We start from the raw sequence: 17,893 nt of genomic DNA on the forward strand, positions 1-17,893 counted from the left end.
GGGCCCTTGTCCCCTAGGTCACCAGAGACCCTGTGATACCATGGGAAGAATCCTGGGGGTGAGGACTGTCCAGACCCCTCATCCCAGGCTCTGCTACACGCAAAGTCCCCTGTGAGTGTGAAACATCCTATCGGCATTGCTGACACCTTGATCTCCCTCAAGGTCAGATGAGTTCATGTTTATCAGATGGCATTCAGCTTGATTCCTCTATTCTGGCTGTGCATCTTCTGGGACCAGAGACGTGAGAACTTTCTTCCTTTACTGCTCCCTGAGGGAAGGCTTCTCCCAGGCATCTGTGACAGCCTAACAACCGCACTGAGCAAAGCATCCCTCCACGAGAGAGCAGGTATTGGACAAGTCTGCCTAAGAAATAGGAATTTAACTCATTTATTCTGCTTCTCAATCTGCACTGAGGTGTCCTCTCTCTCAGCCTTCCCCCTGAGTCCTTACCCACCCAGAGCACTTCCTCTTCTGCCACTTCTTGGGGCTGGCACTGAACCTGTGGTTCCTGAGCCTGCCATTGCTCATCCTAAGGCCAGAGCAGTGAAGGTGGGGGCCACTGCACTCGGGGGGTCTGAAAGTGAGGCCCTGGTGTAAAGTACTAAGATCTGAAATACCTCTTATGCCAGCTCTTTCACTACATAGGTGCACTCACATGTGCGCCCATGTACATCTGGCCCAGCGCTTAACCATGTATGCGTGCCGCTGTGTGTGCATCTGTGCGTGCACAGGGCCCCTGTGCATACCTCATGCGTGCACAGGTACACGGCCATCCCTACACATACGCGCACACCGGCACACACAGGCAAACACACGTGTGCGCACACCGCTGTACGTGACATGAAGCACACTGTACGTGCCTGCCCAGTGCATGTGCGCACGCACACCACAGACACTGCATATCTTCCTGCCAACACATCACCTCCTGCCAGGCTCATACGAATCTGAAATTCCCACAACCAGGCTCTCCAGGGAAAGGTTGCTCCGTTTCCGATGTGCAGTTTGCACAATGGGCAGAGGCCCCGGGCTGTGCCCAGATGGCGCTGTCCTTGGTCCCCAGTGGGTGTAGGTGTGAGCGATGCTCTTGCTCAGACAGGGCAGAGTTGTGTCAACAGCCCGGACGCCTCAGGGAACAGTCTGTCTCATGAAAGGGTTTTCTAAATCTGTTAGAAACAATTTCAAAACAACGAAAAGAATCACAACAACAAAAAAGAAAGCTGTCATCCCCAGGAGATATAATACAGTCATGTCTAGGAAATTAACAGCATCAGCTGTGGTTGGAATACATTTCAGGTGGGGAGTCTTACCCTCCACCCGCCGCCGGCCCCGCCACCGGCTGCACACATGCCAACATTTGGGCCCCACTCTTGGTGTCTCTACTTTAATGGGTCTGGGGTGGGGGCCCAAGTATCAAGTTTCCAAAGCTCCCCAGGTGATCTAAGGAGCAGTGAAGGCTGAGAAATGGAAAAATGGAGCCTGTGGTTTTTCTAAGCCTCCCCTGGAATGCCTCCCTCCTGCAGTCTGGGCTGCGGAGGGATTGGGACTTCGTAGACTGTGTGAGCTGGCCTTCATGGCTTGCTCACAAGAACGGTCCTCTGTGTCCCCACTGCAGGTCCTGAGGGCCTGGGGTTCCAGCTCAGGTCCCTAAAAGACTAGCGGAAGGCCTATGTGCTGGTGTGTCCCCAGAGCGCCCACGTTATGCTTGGTTGCAGGGGCGGGTGGAGGAGGCATCCCTTAGTGGGGCTCCAGGTGGGAACCCATGGACCTGGAATGTGTTGTGCTCCTTCCCCTTCTTGGATGTAGTTTTCCCCCATGACAGATGCAGGCCGGGGCTGTGAGCGCCTCCAGCTCATTCTGCCAACACCACCCAGCGCTCCCTACATGCAGGTTTTCCCTTCTGGCAGAGATTTAAACATAGATGTGTATTTGCTGTAACAACACCGCACAGACTGGGTGGCTTCAACCGCAGAAAGTTACTGTCTCTCAGTTCTGGAGAGGTCCTAGATCAGGATGTGAACAGGGCTGGGTGGCTCAGTCGGCTAAGCCTCTGGCTTCCAGCCGGCTCAGGTCATGATCTCACGGTTCGTGGGTTCAAGCCCCGCATCAGGCTCTGTGCTGACAGCTAGCTCAGAGCCTGAAGCCTGTCTTTGGATTCTGTATCTTCCTCTCTCTCTGGCCCTCCCCTGCTCACAGTGTCTTTCTCTCTCTCTCTCTCTCAAAAATAAATAAAACATTAAAAAAAAAAAACGATGTGAACAGGGCTGTTCCTTCTGAGGCTGTGAGGGAGATTCTGTCACAGACCTCTCCCCTGGCTGCTGGTGGTTTGCTGCGGATCCTTGACACTCATTGGCTTGTGAAGCATCACCCCGATCTCTGCCTGCGTCTTCACGTGGCCTTTTCTCTGGAGGTGTCTGTGTCCAGACCCCTCCCTCTCATACGGCCACCATTCGTGTTGGGTTAGGACCCATCCTAATGGCCTTATTTAACTTGATTACCTCTTCAAAGGCCCCGTCTCCAATAAAGCCGCATTCTGAGGTTCCAGGGTTTAGAAGGCCAGCATGAATTTTGGGGGGGATGTGATACACCTCATCATGAGACGGTGAGCACGAGCCTGGGAGGGGTCACGGGCAGAGACCCCACTGGATGCACTCATGGCATTGCCGTCGGTTCCCCCAGCCTTCACCTCCCCGCCTCAGGGAGCCAGTCCCTGCGGGCAGCGGCGGGTTCACTTGCAAACAGGTCAGTGAGATGTGAGGCCAGTCGAGATCCTGAGCCGCGGCATTGGCTTCTGCGGCAGAAAGGTCTCCCTGGCCTGGCTGAGTGGCCCGTGCGGGGAAGGGGACCTTTATTGTTCTGCGCTCCCAGATGTTTGTAGCAGGTGCCTCGGCCACTGACTAAGCAGCAAGGCTGGACGGATGAGCCGCTTTTCTCTACTTCTCGTGTTCTGGTGTTTTAATTCTCCAGCTCACAGGAGTGATGCTTGGGGCAACGCACAGTCCCCATCGGGCTTTGCTGCTGCAGGAAGTTTCTGGGCAGGAACAGCGCCCTCCACTGTGGGCATCGCAGCCCTGGCCACGCCCATGGCACCCGAGGGAAGCAGAGGCAGCCCAGAGCCCCCAGCTGGCCACGCCCTTGCTCGTCCTGGGGATGGCCTGGTCCACAGTGGGCATCTTATTTTATTTATTAATTTTTAATTTTTTAAATGTGTGTATATTTATTTTTGAGAGAGAGAGAGAGCATGCATGCACAAGCAGGGGAGGGGCAGAGAGAGAGGGAGACACAGAATCGGAAGCAGGCTCCAGTCTCTGAGCTGTCAGCACAGAGTCTGACGCGGGGCTCGAACCCATGAACTGTGAGATCATGACCTGAGCCAAAGTGGGATGATCACTTAATGGACTGAGCCGCCCAGGCGCCACATATATATTTTTTAAGTTTATTGCTTTGAGGGTGAGAACGAGTGAGCAGGGGAGGGGCAGAGAAAGAGAGAGAGGATCTCAGGCAGGCTCTGTGCTGCCAACGCAGAGCCCGACACAGGGCTCGAACCCACCAACCGACCGTGAGATCATGACCTGAGCCGAGATGGAGTCTGACACTCAACCGACTGAGCCCCCACAGTGGGCATTTTAAATCCAGCCTTCCCCTTCCGCCTGCCCAGAATCCGCGGTGCTCATTAATTTTATTTGCATAATTTCAAGCACCATTAATAGAACATGGCATGAGGAAAAATTACTGAGCTCTTCCTCCATCCATGAGTGAAATTGGGTTTAGTAGAAAATTAGTTGACTTAACTGGCAAATGATGAAAGCCTGAGAGGAGAATGTTTAAATAAGAGGGACAAGGAGGGGACACTTCAGCTCGGGGACCCCGTGGAATCAGGCATCAGCCTCCCAGCCTTTCTGTTTGAGCGGTGTTGTTCTGGGGAAATTCTGGGGAGGGCCCCCAGAGAACGAGGGGGTTGGGGCCCACATCTCGGCCCCTCACGCTCAGCCCAGGCCTCTGGGAGCCGGATGAGGCCGGCCTCAGGACGTGACCGGCTGTGACTGGCTCAGACTGGCCTGAACCAGGCCGAACTAGCCACTGAAAGCAGCCGCTGGATGGATGGCACCACCACCCCCTGCCAAGTGATGAGAAGAAAGCCCTCTGGGGGCGGGTAGGTGCTGGCCGGGGAGACTGAGGAGCAACCGGGAGGGTTTGAGCCCCAATAGGGAAAGAAGATGCTTCTAGAAGGAGGGTGTGGCCAGGGATGTCAGATGCTCACCAGAAGTAAGGAGGTTGAATTTGGCCACGTGGACGTCCTCGCTGAGCCTACAGAGACGCATTTTGGTTGAGTTGCGGGGATCAACGGCAGAAAGGGGTGCGTTGGAGGAGGCGGCGGCCAGTGAGGAAGCAGACCGGGCCAAGGGGCGCCTCTTGGGGGCCTGGCTGTGAGGGGAGGAGAGGCCAGGAGACAGGCGACAGCAGAACTGTAGCTTCCCCAGGCCGGCAGGGCAGGGGCGGAGGGGGCGGCTGCCGAAACAGTGTTGCAAAACTGGTGACTTACTGTTTCCTGATTGTGGAGGCCACGGGGCGGGTGAGCCGGCGCCTTCTGAGGCTCTGAGAACCTTCTGGTGGCCTCCGCTTGCCGGTGACCGTCTTCTGTGCCTTCACGCCGCCGTGTGTGTCTGTCTCTGTGTCCAAATCCCCCTCGGGTAAGGTCACTCCCTTACTGAATCAGGGTCCTTCACTCGATCATCTGCAAAGACTTCATTTGCAAATGATGTCACAATCCTGGGGGGGGTGGTTAAGACTTCAACACCTTTCGGGGGGAACCCAATTCACCCCATAGCAGGTATGCTTGCTTTGCTTACCTTTCAAGGGGGAGAGCCTAGGCGTGTTTCAGCGCTCGTGCGGATGGGCCCTGGAAAGGGAGCAGTCAAGGACACAGGATAGGGGTGGCGTGGCGCCCGGTCCCCAGGGACCGTCCTTGGAGAGAGGGGGAGAGAGCAGGAGGTGGTGGGGAGTGAGGTGGAGGGCGGGAGCTGCGAGGACCGTGGGGACCAGACGGACTCCACACGGATTTGCAGTGTGTCATCCCTGGGGTGGGGTGGGGTGGAGGGAGATTTAAACCAAAGGTGGTAAAATGTGAAGACTCGACAAGTCTGGAAAGTGCGAATCGAGGTGTTCATTATATCGTTACATTATTGTCTGTAATTTTCCAGATGCCTGAAACGTTTTGTAACGTATCAGGGACGTAAATTAGAAAAAGGACGGCGAGCCCCGTGGCGAGCTGTTTGGCACTTGGCGGACTCCCGCGGATAGTGGTTGTCTCTCTCCTGCCGCCCGTTCCTCGCGGAGGCTTGAGGAGCAAATGATTAATTTATACTATGGAAACTCCGTCCCCTCCCCCCTCTCCTGTTTCCTTCCCCTTCTTTGGATTCCAACGAGGCATTTTAATCTCCCGAGGAGGGGGACGGTGGAGGGGGACAGGGTCAGGGCTGCTGAGTGCCACGGAAGGCGGGGGGCCGCTGCTGCGGAGCCCTGAGCCCCGCCGACCCCAGCCCGACATCCTTCCTCGGAGTCCAGGACAGACAGTTCCTTACAAGGGCCGCCCTGGCCCCCGGCTCCGTGCTGCACTGAGCCACGGGCAGTGAGAATCTGTTCTTAGGCATCTGAGCAAGTCCCGACATTGGCCAATAAACATGACCGCACGGCCGTGGCCACCGAGTCAGCGCCAGCCTGGTCCCCACTGAGGCCAGAGGGCCGCCTAGGGGGAGACCTTGAAAGGAAATTGCAGGCTCTCCTGCAAGGTCAGTGCAACCCAGGTGGGGAGGGCAGACCACGGGGAGGGAGGTGAGAAATGAGGCTCTTGAACGAGGCGGGATTGGTTCCTGGGAGGAAGCATAGAGCGAGTCTTCAAACCCTGGGGTTCTCGCAAAGGGAGGTGGGGTGCAGTGCCCTCTTCACACCAAGCACAGAGAACGAGGAGGTCTTGTCATGTGGTGGCTGGAGAACAGGTGGGCGGACAGTGGGACGGGCTTGCTGGAGGCTGAACCCGGAAAACCCGGCTGCTCCGGCCTCAGAACCGGGGCTCGGCCCGCCTGGTGCTTATCCCTGGAGAAGTTGGTAGAAGCATAACAGGGCACAGACGACCCCTGTGGTCCATCCAGCCTTCTCTGAATGCCTACAGGGGCTTTGGTGAAAGGGAGGCCTTTTCTTGGGAACCAGACTCGTCTTTCCTAAGCTGTTCCCCAGCGAACTGGGGGCCCTGGCGGTGCATGTCCAGCGCCCTGGGGGTCATCTCTCCCTCAACCCACATCTCCCACGGGGTTTGTGCTGACCCTGGTGTGCTGAGCACACTGCTTACCCCTTGTTTCTTGTGCCCTCAAGGCCCCCTGCAGGTGCACACGGTGGTTCTCAAGAAAACCGGTGGAACTCGATAGGGTCGTCAAAGCTTCCGGTGCATGAGAATCACCTGGGGACCAGGAATCCAACATCCCAAAGCCCGGCCCTGCCCCAGAGTGATAGGACAGCACCTTTGGGCCTGGGCATCGGGGCGTCTCAGCGATGGTGACCGCGCCGGGCCTGGGGACCACCGTCCTGCCACCTTCAAGGCTTGGCTTAGAGGAGAGAGGCTGGCTTTGGCGCTCGGCGCTCACAGGCGTTCGTTATGTAAATTGGGGCCGGTCTGTGTGCAGGGATGGAGGCAGGGGACGGCCAGGGGGACGTGCCCTCACTCCTCGGACCGCCGCTGGAGCTGGAGGGAGCACTTGTGGCTTCATCCGCTCTCCTGGGAGCGGCGGCCCTATTCTTAGCCCTGAGTCTGCTTAAATAGGAAGGGGCGCTGGGGAAGAGAGTGGCAGCTGTGGACAGTGGTCCCAAGGTCCCTGCGTTTCTCTTTTAGAAGCCTGCAGCCCTCGCTCTTTTTCTGCCCGCAGTTCTGGCTGCTCGTGAGCCCGTCCTGGGCAAGAGAAGAAAACGCTGCAGAACAATAATAGAATTCTTTCTCTTTGCTGACGCTGACCTCCCTTCTAAAGCAGTTAACTCTCTGGGGGCCTTTCTCTCTGCCCCCTTTGCTCTGGGGAGGAGGCAGGGACCTGCCGTAGAGAGAGATGGGGGCAAGGCCCGTACGGTCAGGAGACAGGTACTGGGTGGGGTCAGCGGGATGGCAGGCCCCCTGGGAGGCGGCACAGTGCTGGCCAGTGTGCTCCCGGCAATGAGAAGGGTCTAGAAAAGCAGAAGTTACCTGTGTGCACTTAGCACCTGGAGCCAAAGACCTCCGATCACTTGGTGAGATTTCTTTTTAATTAGGTCCCTCCCACACAGAGAAGAGAGGGAGGGGGGGTGCACTGTTCCAGAATGTGAGCGCTACCTGGAGAGATTATTTCCAGTCTCCGACCAAAGGCACAGGGAGGGATAAAACCAGAGAATTTTTAGCCTAGAAGGGACCTCGGGGATCAGTCTGAGCACTGCGGTGGAGGCGTGGAGGCGGAGGCCAGGACGATCTGAGGTCTGGGCAAGATCACCCAGCAAGTTCAAGTTCGAGCTGCAGCTCACCCCCAGGCGTGCTTTTCACTGATCCAGAGCTCAGCATTTCGATTCTCAGCTGAGGATATTTTTTCCCCACAATAGGGCATAGATTGTCTTTTTTTTTTCCTGGCCCTCTGTCCTGCCTACAGAGTCTCCCCTTCTGTGACTACTTGCTGTGCCCCTACATTACGGCCCGCTGGGAGTCTGGGAGAGGCGGGGAAGGTGGGGGCACGGGCATCGCTGGGAGGCAGAGGCCTGGGCATGCAGGGTCCCTCGAGTGTGAACAGTTAGGCTTTAAAAAAAACTGTAGCAAGATCCACATCACAAAATTTGCCATCCTGACCATTTTGAAGGATCCGGTTCAGTGCTATCAAGTGCATTCGCAAGGTTATACCCTGACTGCCCTCCTCCGCCAGGACTTTTTCATCTTCCCAAACTGACGCGTCTGTCCCCATTAAACACGAACTCCCCACTGCCCACCCCCTGTAGGGTGGCTCTTATGGGTGGATTCATTAGGGTGGCTGTGATGGCCAGGCCACCCCCTTCCTGTGCCCCTGTCATCCTGTCTCCAGGCCCAGGTGGCCTGGGGACATGTAGAAATATATTCCTGTCGCCCAATTTGGCAATTGCACGTAGACCTCCCACCCTCCCCAAGCACTGTGGACGGCAGCGGGCGGGCCAGAGGCGCTGAGGGGATGCGTGTCAGGTCCCTGCATGGAGGACACTGCCTCTCCTAACGACTGACTCAGCCGGGGACCCCAGGGGTGCACTGGGGTGTCGGGAGGCTTTGTGAGCTCCCCTCTCCCCGCTGACGCAGCCCTGGGCTACGAGTCTGTGAAGGAACCAGGAACTTGGCATTGGAAACGAGAAAGCGTCTAGGCGGGGGTGGGGGGGGGCTTTGGAGCAGCTCACGGAAGGTGGACTTGCACAGCCGGGCCTCCGTGGGCACCTTTGGCCGAAAGGCTGCCAGGAGGCAGTGTTTTTCAGCTCCTGTCATTGCTCTGACCAACGACTTAGGGTAAAATTGCCCCTAAAGGCGAACTTAAGTGACAGGTGATGAAACCACAGTCCTTCCGCAACCTGCAGCCGGCGCTGACCCTCTCCGCCGTCCTCCAGGCAGGCTCCGTGTCAGGGGACCAGACAAGTGAGCAGTCACAGGCGCTTCTCTCCCGGGAAGTCCCTTTTAGTCGAAAGCCCTTGTTTTTTAGAAAGGGCCAGGGAGACCGAGGGGCCCCTCCTTAACTCCTCCGGGGAGGGGTGCCTGCCGTCTCTGGGCCAGCTTGTCTCTCCTCCTCTCCTTCCTGGGCGATGGTAGGGCCCAGGCGTCCACTAGTGTGGGTCCTGGGGTGTCCCCGGAGACTGCTCACCTCTCGGAAGAGCGGGGTGCTTCTTACCGCTCTGAGATGCCCATCACCTCTGGGTCCCCTCACCCGGCGCCTCTCTCCAGACATGCTTTCCGTGGCCAGATTTTCAGCCTTTCAACCAATTCTTCCTAAGGGCTTAACAGATTCATTGTTTGTTCCTGAACACAGCAGGTGCAGACGCTGTCCGAGCTCTAGGCTTTCAAAGACGCCTGGCCCTGTCCTCACGGGCCCCGATTGTAAGGAGGTGACTCAGGACAGAGCGGAGCGGGGGGCGAGGGGGTTTCAAGTAACGAGTGGGGAAGCACGGGGTGTGGCATTCAAGGAGGACTTCCTGGAGGAGGAGGAGGAGGCAAGGACAAGGAAGTGAGAAGTCTTCTGGGAGGGATGGAATCAGGTGTACAGTGTGGAGAGATCTCCCTAGAAAAGAGACAAGACTGGAGGGACGCTGAGCAGAGAGAGTATCTCAAGATTCGAGGTGAGAAATGACGGGGCCTTAACTGAGGGAGCTGTGTGTGGCTCGGGACGGAGTGACCGGACCCACAAGGGCAGAAGGCAGAACTGCTGACAAGAAGAAATAATAAATAGCGGACCATCACTCACCGCGCCTCGGTGGGTCCTACCAGGAACCCTGGGAGGGAGACATTTTTATTTGTCTTTTCCCGAGGAGAAAGATGAAATTCCTAGAGGCTGATGACTCCCCCGAGGTTAGCAACAGAACCGGGACTGGAGCCCAGTCTCCGCTGGCAGCCGGGACTCGGATTTCGGGGAGACGCAGGAGAGCTCCGCGGGTGGGAGTGTGGGCTCTGGAGCCCCACCGCCTGGCTCCCAATCCCGGCCCCACAGCCTCCTGGCTGTGCAGCCCTGGGCAAATGACTCAACCTCTCTGTTTTCCTAGCCTAGAAAGAGGGGAGCAGGATAAGAATGAGTCAGCTCTCATAGGGTAGCCGCCCACATGAAAGGATTTAATGGATTATTAAGCCGAGAGCATGTAGAATGGTTCCTTGTTCGAAACTTTAGCCCCTGAGTGACGAAGATGACGATGGCGGAGTCACTCTCCCAGGGGAGAGCCGTGTGCGCTCAGCTGGCCCTTCAGTGGCCGGGTGCTGGGGGCAGGGGCCAGGGCTGTGGTCGGTGTTGGGGCAACCCAAGGAAGCCCCCATGACTTTGCTGGCACCCCGCGTGGCCACAGAGGGACACACTGCCTGGAAGCCAACCACAGATGGGACGTGGGGCAGCGATCCTCTCCCGTGCGGGGAGCAGCGACCCGACCCACCTACAGTTCTACTTTCGGGATCGTTCATGAGTTTTCCCAGGCCCCGATTCGGTGTGGGCAGAGAAGCGCCGCCTGCCTGGATTCTGCAGGGAAGGGACAGAGGGACCACCGTTTGGTCCTTCCGTCTGTGGCTCTCCATCGAGCGCAGGGAATGCGTCTTCCTGGGGCATCGGTTTTACTGGAGGAGGTTTGTTTGCGGGGGGTTGCGGGGAGAGAGAAAGCCTGAGCTTGAAAGGAAATAACAGGGGGCGTCCTGCAGAGTGGAAGGCAAAAATCTGCTCCACACTTAAAAATACCACCAAATATTTCATGAAGTCTCGGGGCTGCGGGGCTGTGTGGCTCCAGACCCCCGCGGCGTGCGCTCCTTCTCCTGTGCTTCCTGGTGTTTCAGCAGCAATGACAGCAGCTTCCGACCGCTGTCCTGCCTCCCAAGTCCCGGTTTCCAGAATCTCCGTGTGGTGGTCCAGCTGGAGCGAGGGGCCGCGTGGGAGCCGGACGGGTCCGGGAGGGAGGGAGCCCCGGGCCGCCGTCACGTAGACAGATGAGAAATGAGACTCTGGGTGTTAGGTGTATGCATTCTCCACTGACACTTAGCAGGGGAAGGTGGGTGAGGCCGGGGTGCACTGGCTGGGCGGGGGGCGGGGGGAGCAAGCACAGGGAAAGCCCCCCCTGCCTCTAGCTCCCCTTTTCTGCAGAGCGCAGCCGACCCCTGATGCCCAATGCCCGTCACACGCACCTCCCCTGACACCTTTCCATCAGAGCCTTGTCATCTGTTACCGTAAACGTCACTGAAAAGATACCGCTTCTGTCAGTGTGCACAGGGGACAGTGTGCACAGCGCCCCCCTCCCCAGCTTCTGATGGTGATGCGCAGAGCATGAGCGCAGAGATGTCCAGGCTGGTACTTTTCCGCCTGGCTTGCATTGGCTCTAGGAGCCCGGGATGTGCCCAGAAAGTTCGTCAATCGTGGCCCTTTACCACCGATGAGCCAGTGACCTTGTCAGAGCTCCTCACCTACCCTGCCTGGGTCTGGTCCCTGAGGGGGCCCGCCCGGGGGGCTCCAGGACCCCTTCCAACACGGGCGTCTGGACCACGTACCCAAGGGAGGTGGGAATCGGGGGAGGTGGGTGGCTACCATGGGGTCCCCAGAGAAAGGGGGGCTTTTCCACGCCAGGCCTGCTCAGGGGCTCCATTCAGACCTACTGAATGAGCAATCTAAATGCCTCTGGTCCCCTGCAGAGGGGTGGGTTTTCAGGCTAAGCCGGGGCTCCTGCATGTGGGCAGGGAAGTCCGATGCCAAGATTGTACACGGGCAGCTGTGGCCGTGTCCTCCGGGCTTCAGGGACGCTGGCACTGGGTCCCCAGAGGAAAACTTCTGGGTAAATGATCTGGCAGGCAGGGCGACGCTGGGGGCGGGGCTGGGCCTCTCCGTGGGCCAGGAGCCAGTCCGCGGAGCTGAATTATGTCTTCAGAGGCAGGACCTCTGCTCCAAACTTGGAAGATGCCTTGGGGACCACGGTGGGCGTCGATGGCCATTTGTGATGGCCATCTAGGCAGACGCAGGCCTGCGGGAGCCCATTTGTGCAAATTAACAAAGGTGCTCCTTCCACGTGGCATGTAGCCCGGGCGAGGGGCACAGCCTGGCAAGCTAGCCCGGGCTGGATCTCAGTCCTGTTTCCTCTCATTGGAGTCTCCTGTGCAGTGGAAAACTTAGACGACTGTACATGGCCATCCTGTTCACTCCCTTTCCAGCCTCCCCTTCCTTTACAGTGTCCCCTCCCCATGCTTATCCTGGGCTGGGAGAACCGGGGTGCCTCCGGGTGCCCTGGGCTCCGGGCTGGTTGGGAAAGTGGGTTTCTGCCACCTGCGGGCCCCTCTCGGGGCGCAGGCTCTGAAGGGCTCTTCTCTCAGTAACTTAGGGGTGCCGCCAGGCCGGGGGAGCTGCCCGCTCACCACGCCCCTGCCTTTCGACCTCATCTACACCGACTACCACGGCCTGCAGCAGATGAAGCAGCACATGGGCCTGTCTTTCAAGAAGTACCGGTGAGAGAGCCCAGGCGGGCGGTGTGGACGCTGGGCCCGGGGTGGGGGGACGGCCTTGTCCCTGGACCTGCGGTGGGGAAAGGCTCGCCCTGCCTCCCCCTCCCCCGCCCCCCCCTCTTCTTGGAGGAGCTCTGCCTCCCGCCTAACTCAGACAATACTCAGAGTGGGGGCTCACTTCACGGCTCCTCTGCTGCAAGGGAGGCTGGGGGAGGGGCTCAGAGGTTACCCAGATGGAGGCGGGCCGGGGAATTGCAGGGAGGAGCCGAAGGGCTGGGACACTCCACTGAGGCCCCTCGACCTCGGCTTGTGGGGGCTCGGCACCCCTCCCCCCCCTCCTTCCACCCCCCCACCCCCCGCCCCCGGGTTTGGAGGAAGGCCAGAGCCATTGCTCGGCTCCCCGTCTCTGCAGCCAGCGGGCTGCGGGGTTTAATTTAGCACAGAGAGTCCTGCTATTTATTACATTTGCTCCAGTCCCATTGACTATCCCGCATGATTTTATTAGGGAAAAAAAAAGTGACAGGCAGTGTTATTGCTTTTATTATTAATGCGTGTTCTTCACGCACTCAATGTCTCTGCCTCCCTCCTCCGGCCCCTTCTCTGGGGGAATAGTGCTGACCTCAGCAGTCTGCAGACAGTTCTGGGTCACCGGGAAGGACGTGGGGTGAGGGAGCTTCCTGGAGGGGTGTCTGGGTCTCAGCAGACTCCTGCCTCTGCCCGCGCCCACGGATGGGACGGCCAGACGGAGGGGGAGGTTTTGGGGCCACAGCAGAACCTCTGCCCGGCTGGGAAGTGCAACCCAAGTGGCAAGTGCACTGCCTTCCCCAGATGTAGAAAGAACTGGAAGGTTCTGGAAGGTTCCAGTAGGCTCCAACATTGGGGATAATGGCAGTGACTGATCCCCCAGGGCCCTGCCCTCTGCTCTGCAGCCCAGATAGGCCAGGCGCATCCTGGGGGTGTCAGGCTCCTGGGCAGGGGGGCTGTGTACTCAAATGACTGCTGCTCCCTGCTCAGGAAAGTGCAAATCCTACAGGTGACCCCCACCGCCACCAGGCAGGACCCCCCCCACCCCGACTAGGCTCCTGGGGATAGCTGAAATAACAGTTTCTGAGTGAGTGGTCCATGGTTCACACAACCCGGACACAGCTGGCCCTGTTATCCTCACATGAGTGATGGTGCAGCTCACCCAGAGAGGTTAAGGTGCTTGCCTGGGGACACACAGCTAGGTAATGTCTGAGCCCGAGCTCTGACCACACGTGGCAGCGGCGCCCGGCCACTGGCTGGTTGCAGCGCTCATGCTGGGGACGGCTCAGCCCAGGGGGACCCTGGAGGTGGCTGACCCTGGTTCCTGGTGCCCTCTCCCCCACCCCCGGGGCGGGGAACAGATGCCGAATCCGGGTCATCGACACCTTCGGGACAGAACCCGCGTACAACCATGAGGAATACGCCACGCTGCACGGCTACCGGACCAACTGGGGTTACTGGAACCTCAACCCCAAGCAGTTCATGACCATGTTCCGTGAGTGTCCCGGGCGTGGGGGGTGGGGGAAGGTAGGGGCGTCAGGGGCAGCTGGGGCCTCCTTGTGGTTCTCAGGGGTGCATGGGAGGAGGCAGGGCCTCCCTGGCTTTCCTTCCCCGGGGCCAGTGCGGGAGCAGGACAGGCCCCAGGAAAGCCTTGCTCCCCCTCCAGCAAATGTGTGAGCTGGACAGGACATGTCTTGTGGAGTCTGGGGAGCAGGAAGCACCGCCTTAGGGCCGGGGGCAGGGGGAGGGAACTTCCAGCCTGGCTTGGGAAAATCGTGGTGACCTTTCCAACATGGAGGACTGGCCTTTACCTCCAGAGTCCCAGGCTGCTGTTCCAGAAAACAAGCATTGGGTGACTTTGTAGAAAGAGAGGACCTTTAGGGGACCTTTAGGGGGTGGTGAAGGAGCAGGACAGGCAGGCTCTTCTGAGTGGAGGCAATAGATGAAGCGAAGGCAGGTGTGGAAAGAACTGGAAGGTTCTGGAAGGTTCCAGAAGGCTCCAACATGGGGGATAATGGGAAGTAAGGCTGGGGGCTGGGGCCTCTGTGGAAACCCTCTGAGCAGCGGGTGTCAGGCAAGGAGTGCGGTTAGAGCTAAGCTTTAGCTATTTTTAATGAGACTCTAAAATATATACATGCGCAGACCTGCCCTCTTTTGTGCAGCGTGGTGAACATAATTTAATCTTTTCTTGACAACTAAGGGTCAATTCTCTCTGGCTCTGGCACAGGAGCCTGCCCTGCAGGGATGGCAGAGGTGCGCGGAGCCGGGTCCCCTCGCTAAGTGGCCCCTTCCCCTGTCACTGATGGGGTGCTTTTCCTCCTTGTTGGGAAGCTTTCAGCTGTCACATTTAATCCTTGTCAGTATATCTGCCTCCGACAACGTCTTGCACAGCCAGTCTGTGGCTCTTTGAAGGCTCCGGGTCAGAGAGGCAGAGAAGCACCTTTGTCAGGCTGCGTTGAAATTAAGAGCCAACTAGGTTCTGAGCAGGGTCTCGGGGAACTTGCACAGAAGTGAAGTACCCGGTATTTAGTCTGTCAAATTCACGCACCTCTTCGGGGCGCTTAGGGTCCTCGTTTTGTCTTAATCTCCAGGTTCTAGGACACATTAGTGGCAGATGCCATTTCTCGACACCTGAGTAATGGCTTGATTGGATCCCAGAAGGTTGGGAAGTGGGAGGGCTCCTTGGAGCCCAGAGGAGGGAACTGAGGCCCAGAGGTCTGAGGTCGCATGGCTCTGTGGGGACCAGACTCCGGAGGGAAAGGAGGTGGGGGTAGTGGCGGTGACGCTCCCTGACGCTCCCAGCGTGGAAGCAGCCTATGGGACCACAGACAGCAGGTGGATGGGGAGGTTGAGCAGTCAGCTCCCTTAGAACGGAAGCATGAAGATAGGAGGCTGGTGAGAGGGACGTGGAGGATCTGGAGGCAGAGGAGGGGACTTTCTAGCACAGGCTCCTGAATTTCCACTGGGGACCGTAATTCAAGAGTCGCTGTAGATGGCAGAGAGCCAAAGGGGCAGAGGTGGGAGAGGAGGCAGGAAGCAGGATGTGGGTTAAGAGGCTTCTGCAATAGTCTACACTGAGAAAATGAGGGTTTATATAGGCGCGGGGCCTACCGGATGTGGAGTTCCAAACCTGGCGAACTCCTACTCATCCTCTAAAACCCCAACTCAAATGTCTCCTTTGTTTATTATCACTTTCACTGAGTCCCTCGTCTGTTCCAGGTACAATATATACACCTGTTTTTATAACTTTTATTTTTCAGTTAAACCTTTTAATGTTTATTATTTACTTTTGAAATAGAGAGAGAGAGAGAGACAGAGCGTGAGCAGGGGAGGATTAGAGAGAGAGGGAGACACAGCATCCGAAGACAGGCTCCAGGCTCCAAGCTGTGAGCACAGAGCCCGATGCAGAGCTTGAACTCAAACTGTGAGATCATGACCTGAGCTGAAGTTGGATGCTTGATGGACTGAGCCACCCAGCCGCCCCTGTTTTTATAACTTTTTTTTTTTTAGTGTTTTATTTATTTTTGAGACAGAGAGAGGCAGAGCATGAGCGGGGAGAGGCAGAGAGAGAGGGAGACACAGAATCGGAAGCAGGCTCCAGGCTTGGAGCTAGCGGTCAGCACAGAGCCCGACATGGGGCTCGAACACACGAATGTGTGATCATGACCTGAGCCGAAGCCGGTCGCTTAACCGACTGAGCCACACAGGCGCCCCTGTTTTTATAACTTTTAAATCCATTTCTACAAAAGCGTTTATTGAAGTATATTAGAGTTATTTGCTTATACATTTATTTCTCCCTGATAGATTACGAACCACTCAAAAGGGGGGCCACTGACTGATTTATCTCTGTGGAGCCTATCAAGGTCCTCAGAAAATGTTAATTGATTGAATAAATTAAAGAAACAGCAAAAAAGGGAGAGAGAGAGAGACTTGCCAGTTTTAATGATATACCAAGTCCAGGGAGGAATTCCGGAGCAGACTTCGCTCCCCATCTAGCCAGGCGGGTTCCCTAGTGAGCTAAGTGGGAGGGTGGCTGCCTCTCCTGGCCTCCCCTTTGCCCCTGCCCCCCACCCCTACACCCCGGAGCTCTTTGCTTGATGGTCTCTGTTACTTTAATTGATTGGATACTTCTCTGTCCCACTGGTTTGCTAACTGGGCAGAGTTGGTAGAGTGAGGGGTTCTTGGGCTGGGTGAGGACATGGCAAGCAGGAGAGAGGCCCCAGGTGGGGCCAGAGCGAGGGAGAGGGGAGGGGGCTGGTCTGCCCTCCCGCGGCGGCCTCCCAACCTGGGCAGAGCCTGCTGAAACGGGGCTGCCTGCATCCTGACCCTCCAGAAATAAGTCCAGGCCTCTGGGCCCTTCCTCATGCTCCGGAAGCTCTAGAAAGATCATTTTGTCCTGTGGTCAACAAAGGCCCGTCCTTCTCATTTTATATCCAGACCCAAGAATCCACAAGCTTTCCGAAGGGCACTTAGGCAGGACACCTTTCCTTCTGGGGCGCTCCAGACATCGATTATGACGTTTGCGGGAATAGCGTCCAGAAATAGTGTGTTAAATCTACACATTTGCTCGAAGTATTCGCCTCTGTGTCAGAAGGGCTAAAAAGTGAAAACACGCGTGTGGAATGGAGAAGGAGGTTCTTGGGCGTCAGGGCTGCGCTGGGGACCACGTGGCCTCTGCCAACCTGCTCCCGCAGCCCCTCCCGCCCAAGAAGGTGGAGGGGGTCTCACCGGGTTCCACGAATATTCTACCCACGGTCCTGTGCACGGTGGGAGGGACCCTGTGCCTTGCAAATCTGTGGCCCGTGTGCCGTGGCTGACAGCTAATTAGCGTGACCCAGGAAGGGCGCAAGGGGCTGGAGTATGTTCTCCGTGCCCGCTGGGTGGGCTGGCTTCCGGGGACCAGTGAGCAGGGCCGCGTGTGGGCTGGACTGCAGCAGAGACGGAACCCCGGGGGTGGAGCCACAGAGGGAGGCCACAGGGGCCCAGAGAAGCAGGTGGCGTCCGAACGGGGCCCTGGAGGCTGCAGGCATTTTCTCATCCAAGTCAAAGGAGGAAGGCACTCGGCCAGAGCAAACAGCAGGAGCAAAAACATGGAGTGGGGGAAGTCAGGGTGTGCCCATGCACTCAGGACCCAGCGCGCCAGGCTCGGGGACACAGCAGTGAGCAAAACAGAGCCCCTGCCCTCAAGGGACTTCTGTTCTGACACTGATAAATGATCAATTTGATGTATAATATCATGTTGGGGTCAGTAAGTGCAGGGTCAGGGACAGAGAGTGACCAGGGCCAGGAAGGACCTCTCTGCAAGGCCTGATACGCAAAGCCTGTAGGGAGAGCGGGAGCGTGCCCGGCAGGGTCACGCGAGGTGGTAAGAGAGGCTGCCGGGGTCAGGGGTGCATGGGGGCAGATGCTGAAGACTGCTGTAGGGACTTTGGGTCTGGGGGCCCCCTCAGGGCTTTGTGCAAGGAGGGACCGGGTCTGACCTAAATTTGAAAGGATTGCTCAGGAGAAGAGGCAGTGCCAAGAGCATGGCAGAAGCGGGGGTAGGCAGGGGCCACAGTGGCCCAGGACAGAGGGGCCATCCCGCCCAGTAACTGATGGGCGGCAGCAGTGAGAGAAAAGGGGAGGAGCCAAAGCCTTGGACTCGAGCCAGCCTGGGAGGGAGGGCTCTGACCAGGACGGGGTCCTGAC

General features: G+C 57.7%; 1 protein-coding gene across 1 annotated transcript in view; it reads left to right on the forward strand.

Moving 5' to 3' along the window:
- MGAT5B (alpha-1,6-mannosylglycoprotein 6-beta-N-acetylglucosaminyltransferase B) overlaps positions 1 to 17,893 on the forward strand; it is a 68,378-nt gene that overhangs the window by 32,542 nt on the left and 17,943 nt on the right. The window contains exons 9-10 of the mRNA XM_029927091.1: positions 12,053 to 12,184; positions 13,567 to 13,700. Coding sequence (XP_029782951.1) covers positions 12,053 to 12,184; positions 13,567 to 13,700 — 266 coding nt within the window. The remainder of the gene's footprint in view (positions 1 to 12,052; positions 12,185 to 13,566; positions 13,701 to 17,893) is intronic.

Source organism: Suricata suricatta, chromosome 17 (assembly GCF_006229205.1).
Source record: "Suricata suricatta isolate VVHF042 chromosome 17, meerkat_22Aug2017_6uvM2_HiC, whole genome shotgun sequence".
Taxonomy (NCBI): domain Eukaryota; kingdom Metazoa; phylum Chordata; class Mammalia; order Carnivora; family Herpestidae; genus Suricata; species Suricata suricatta.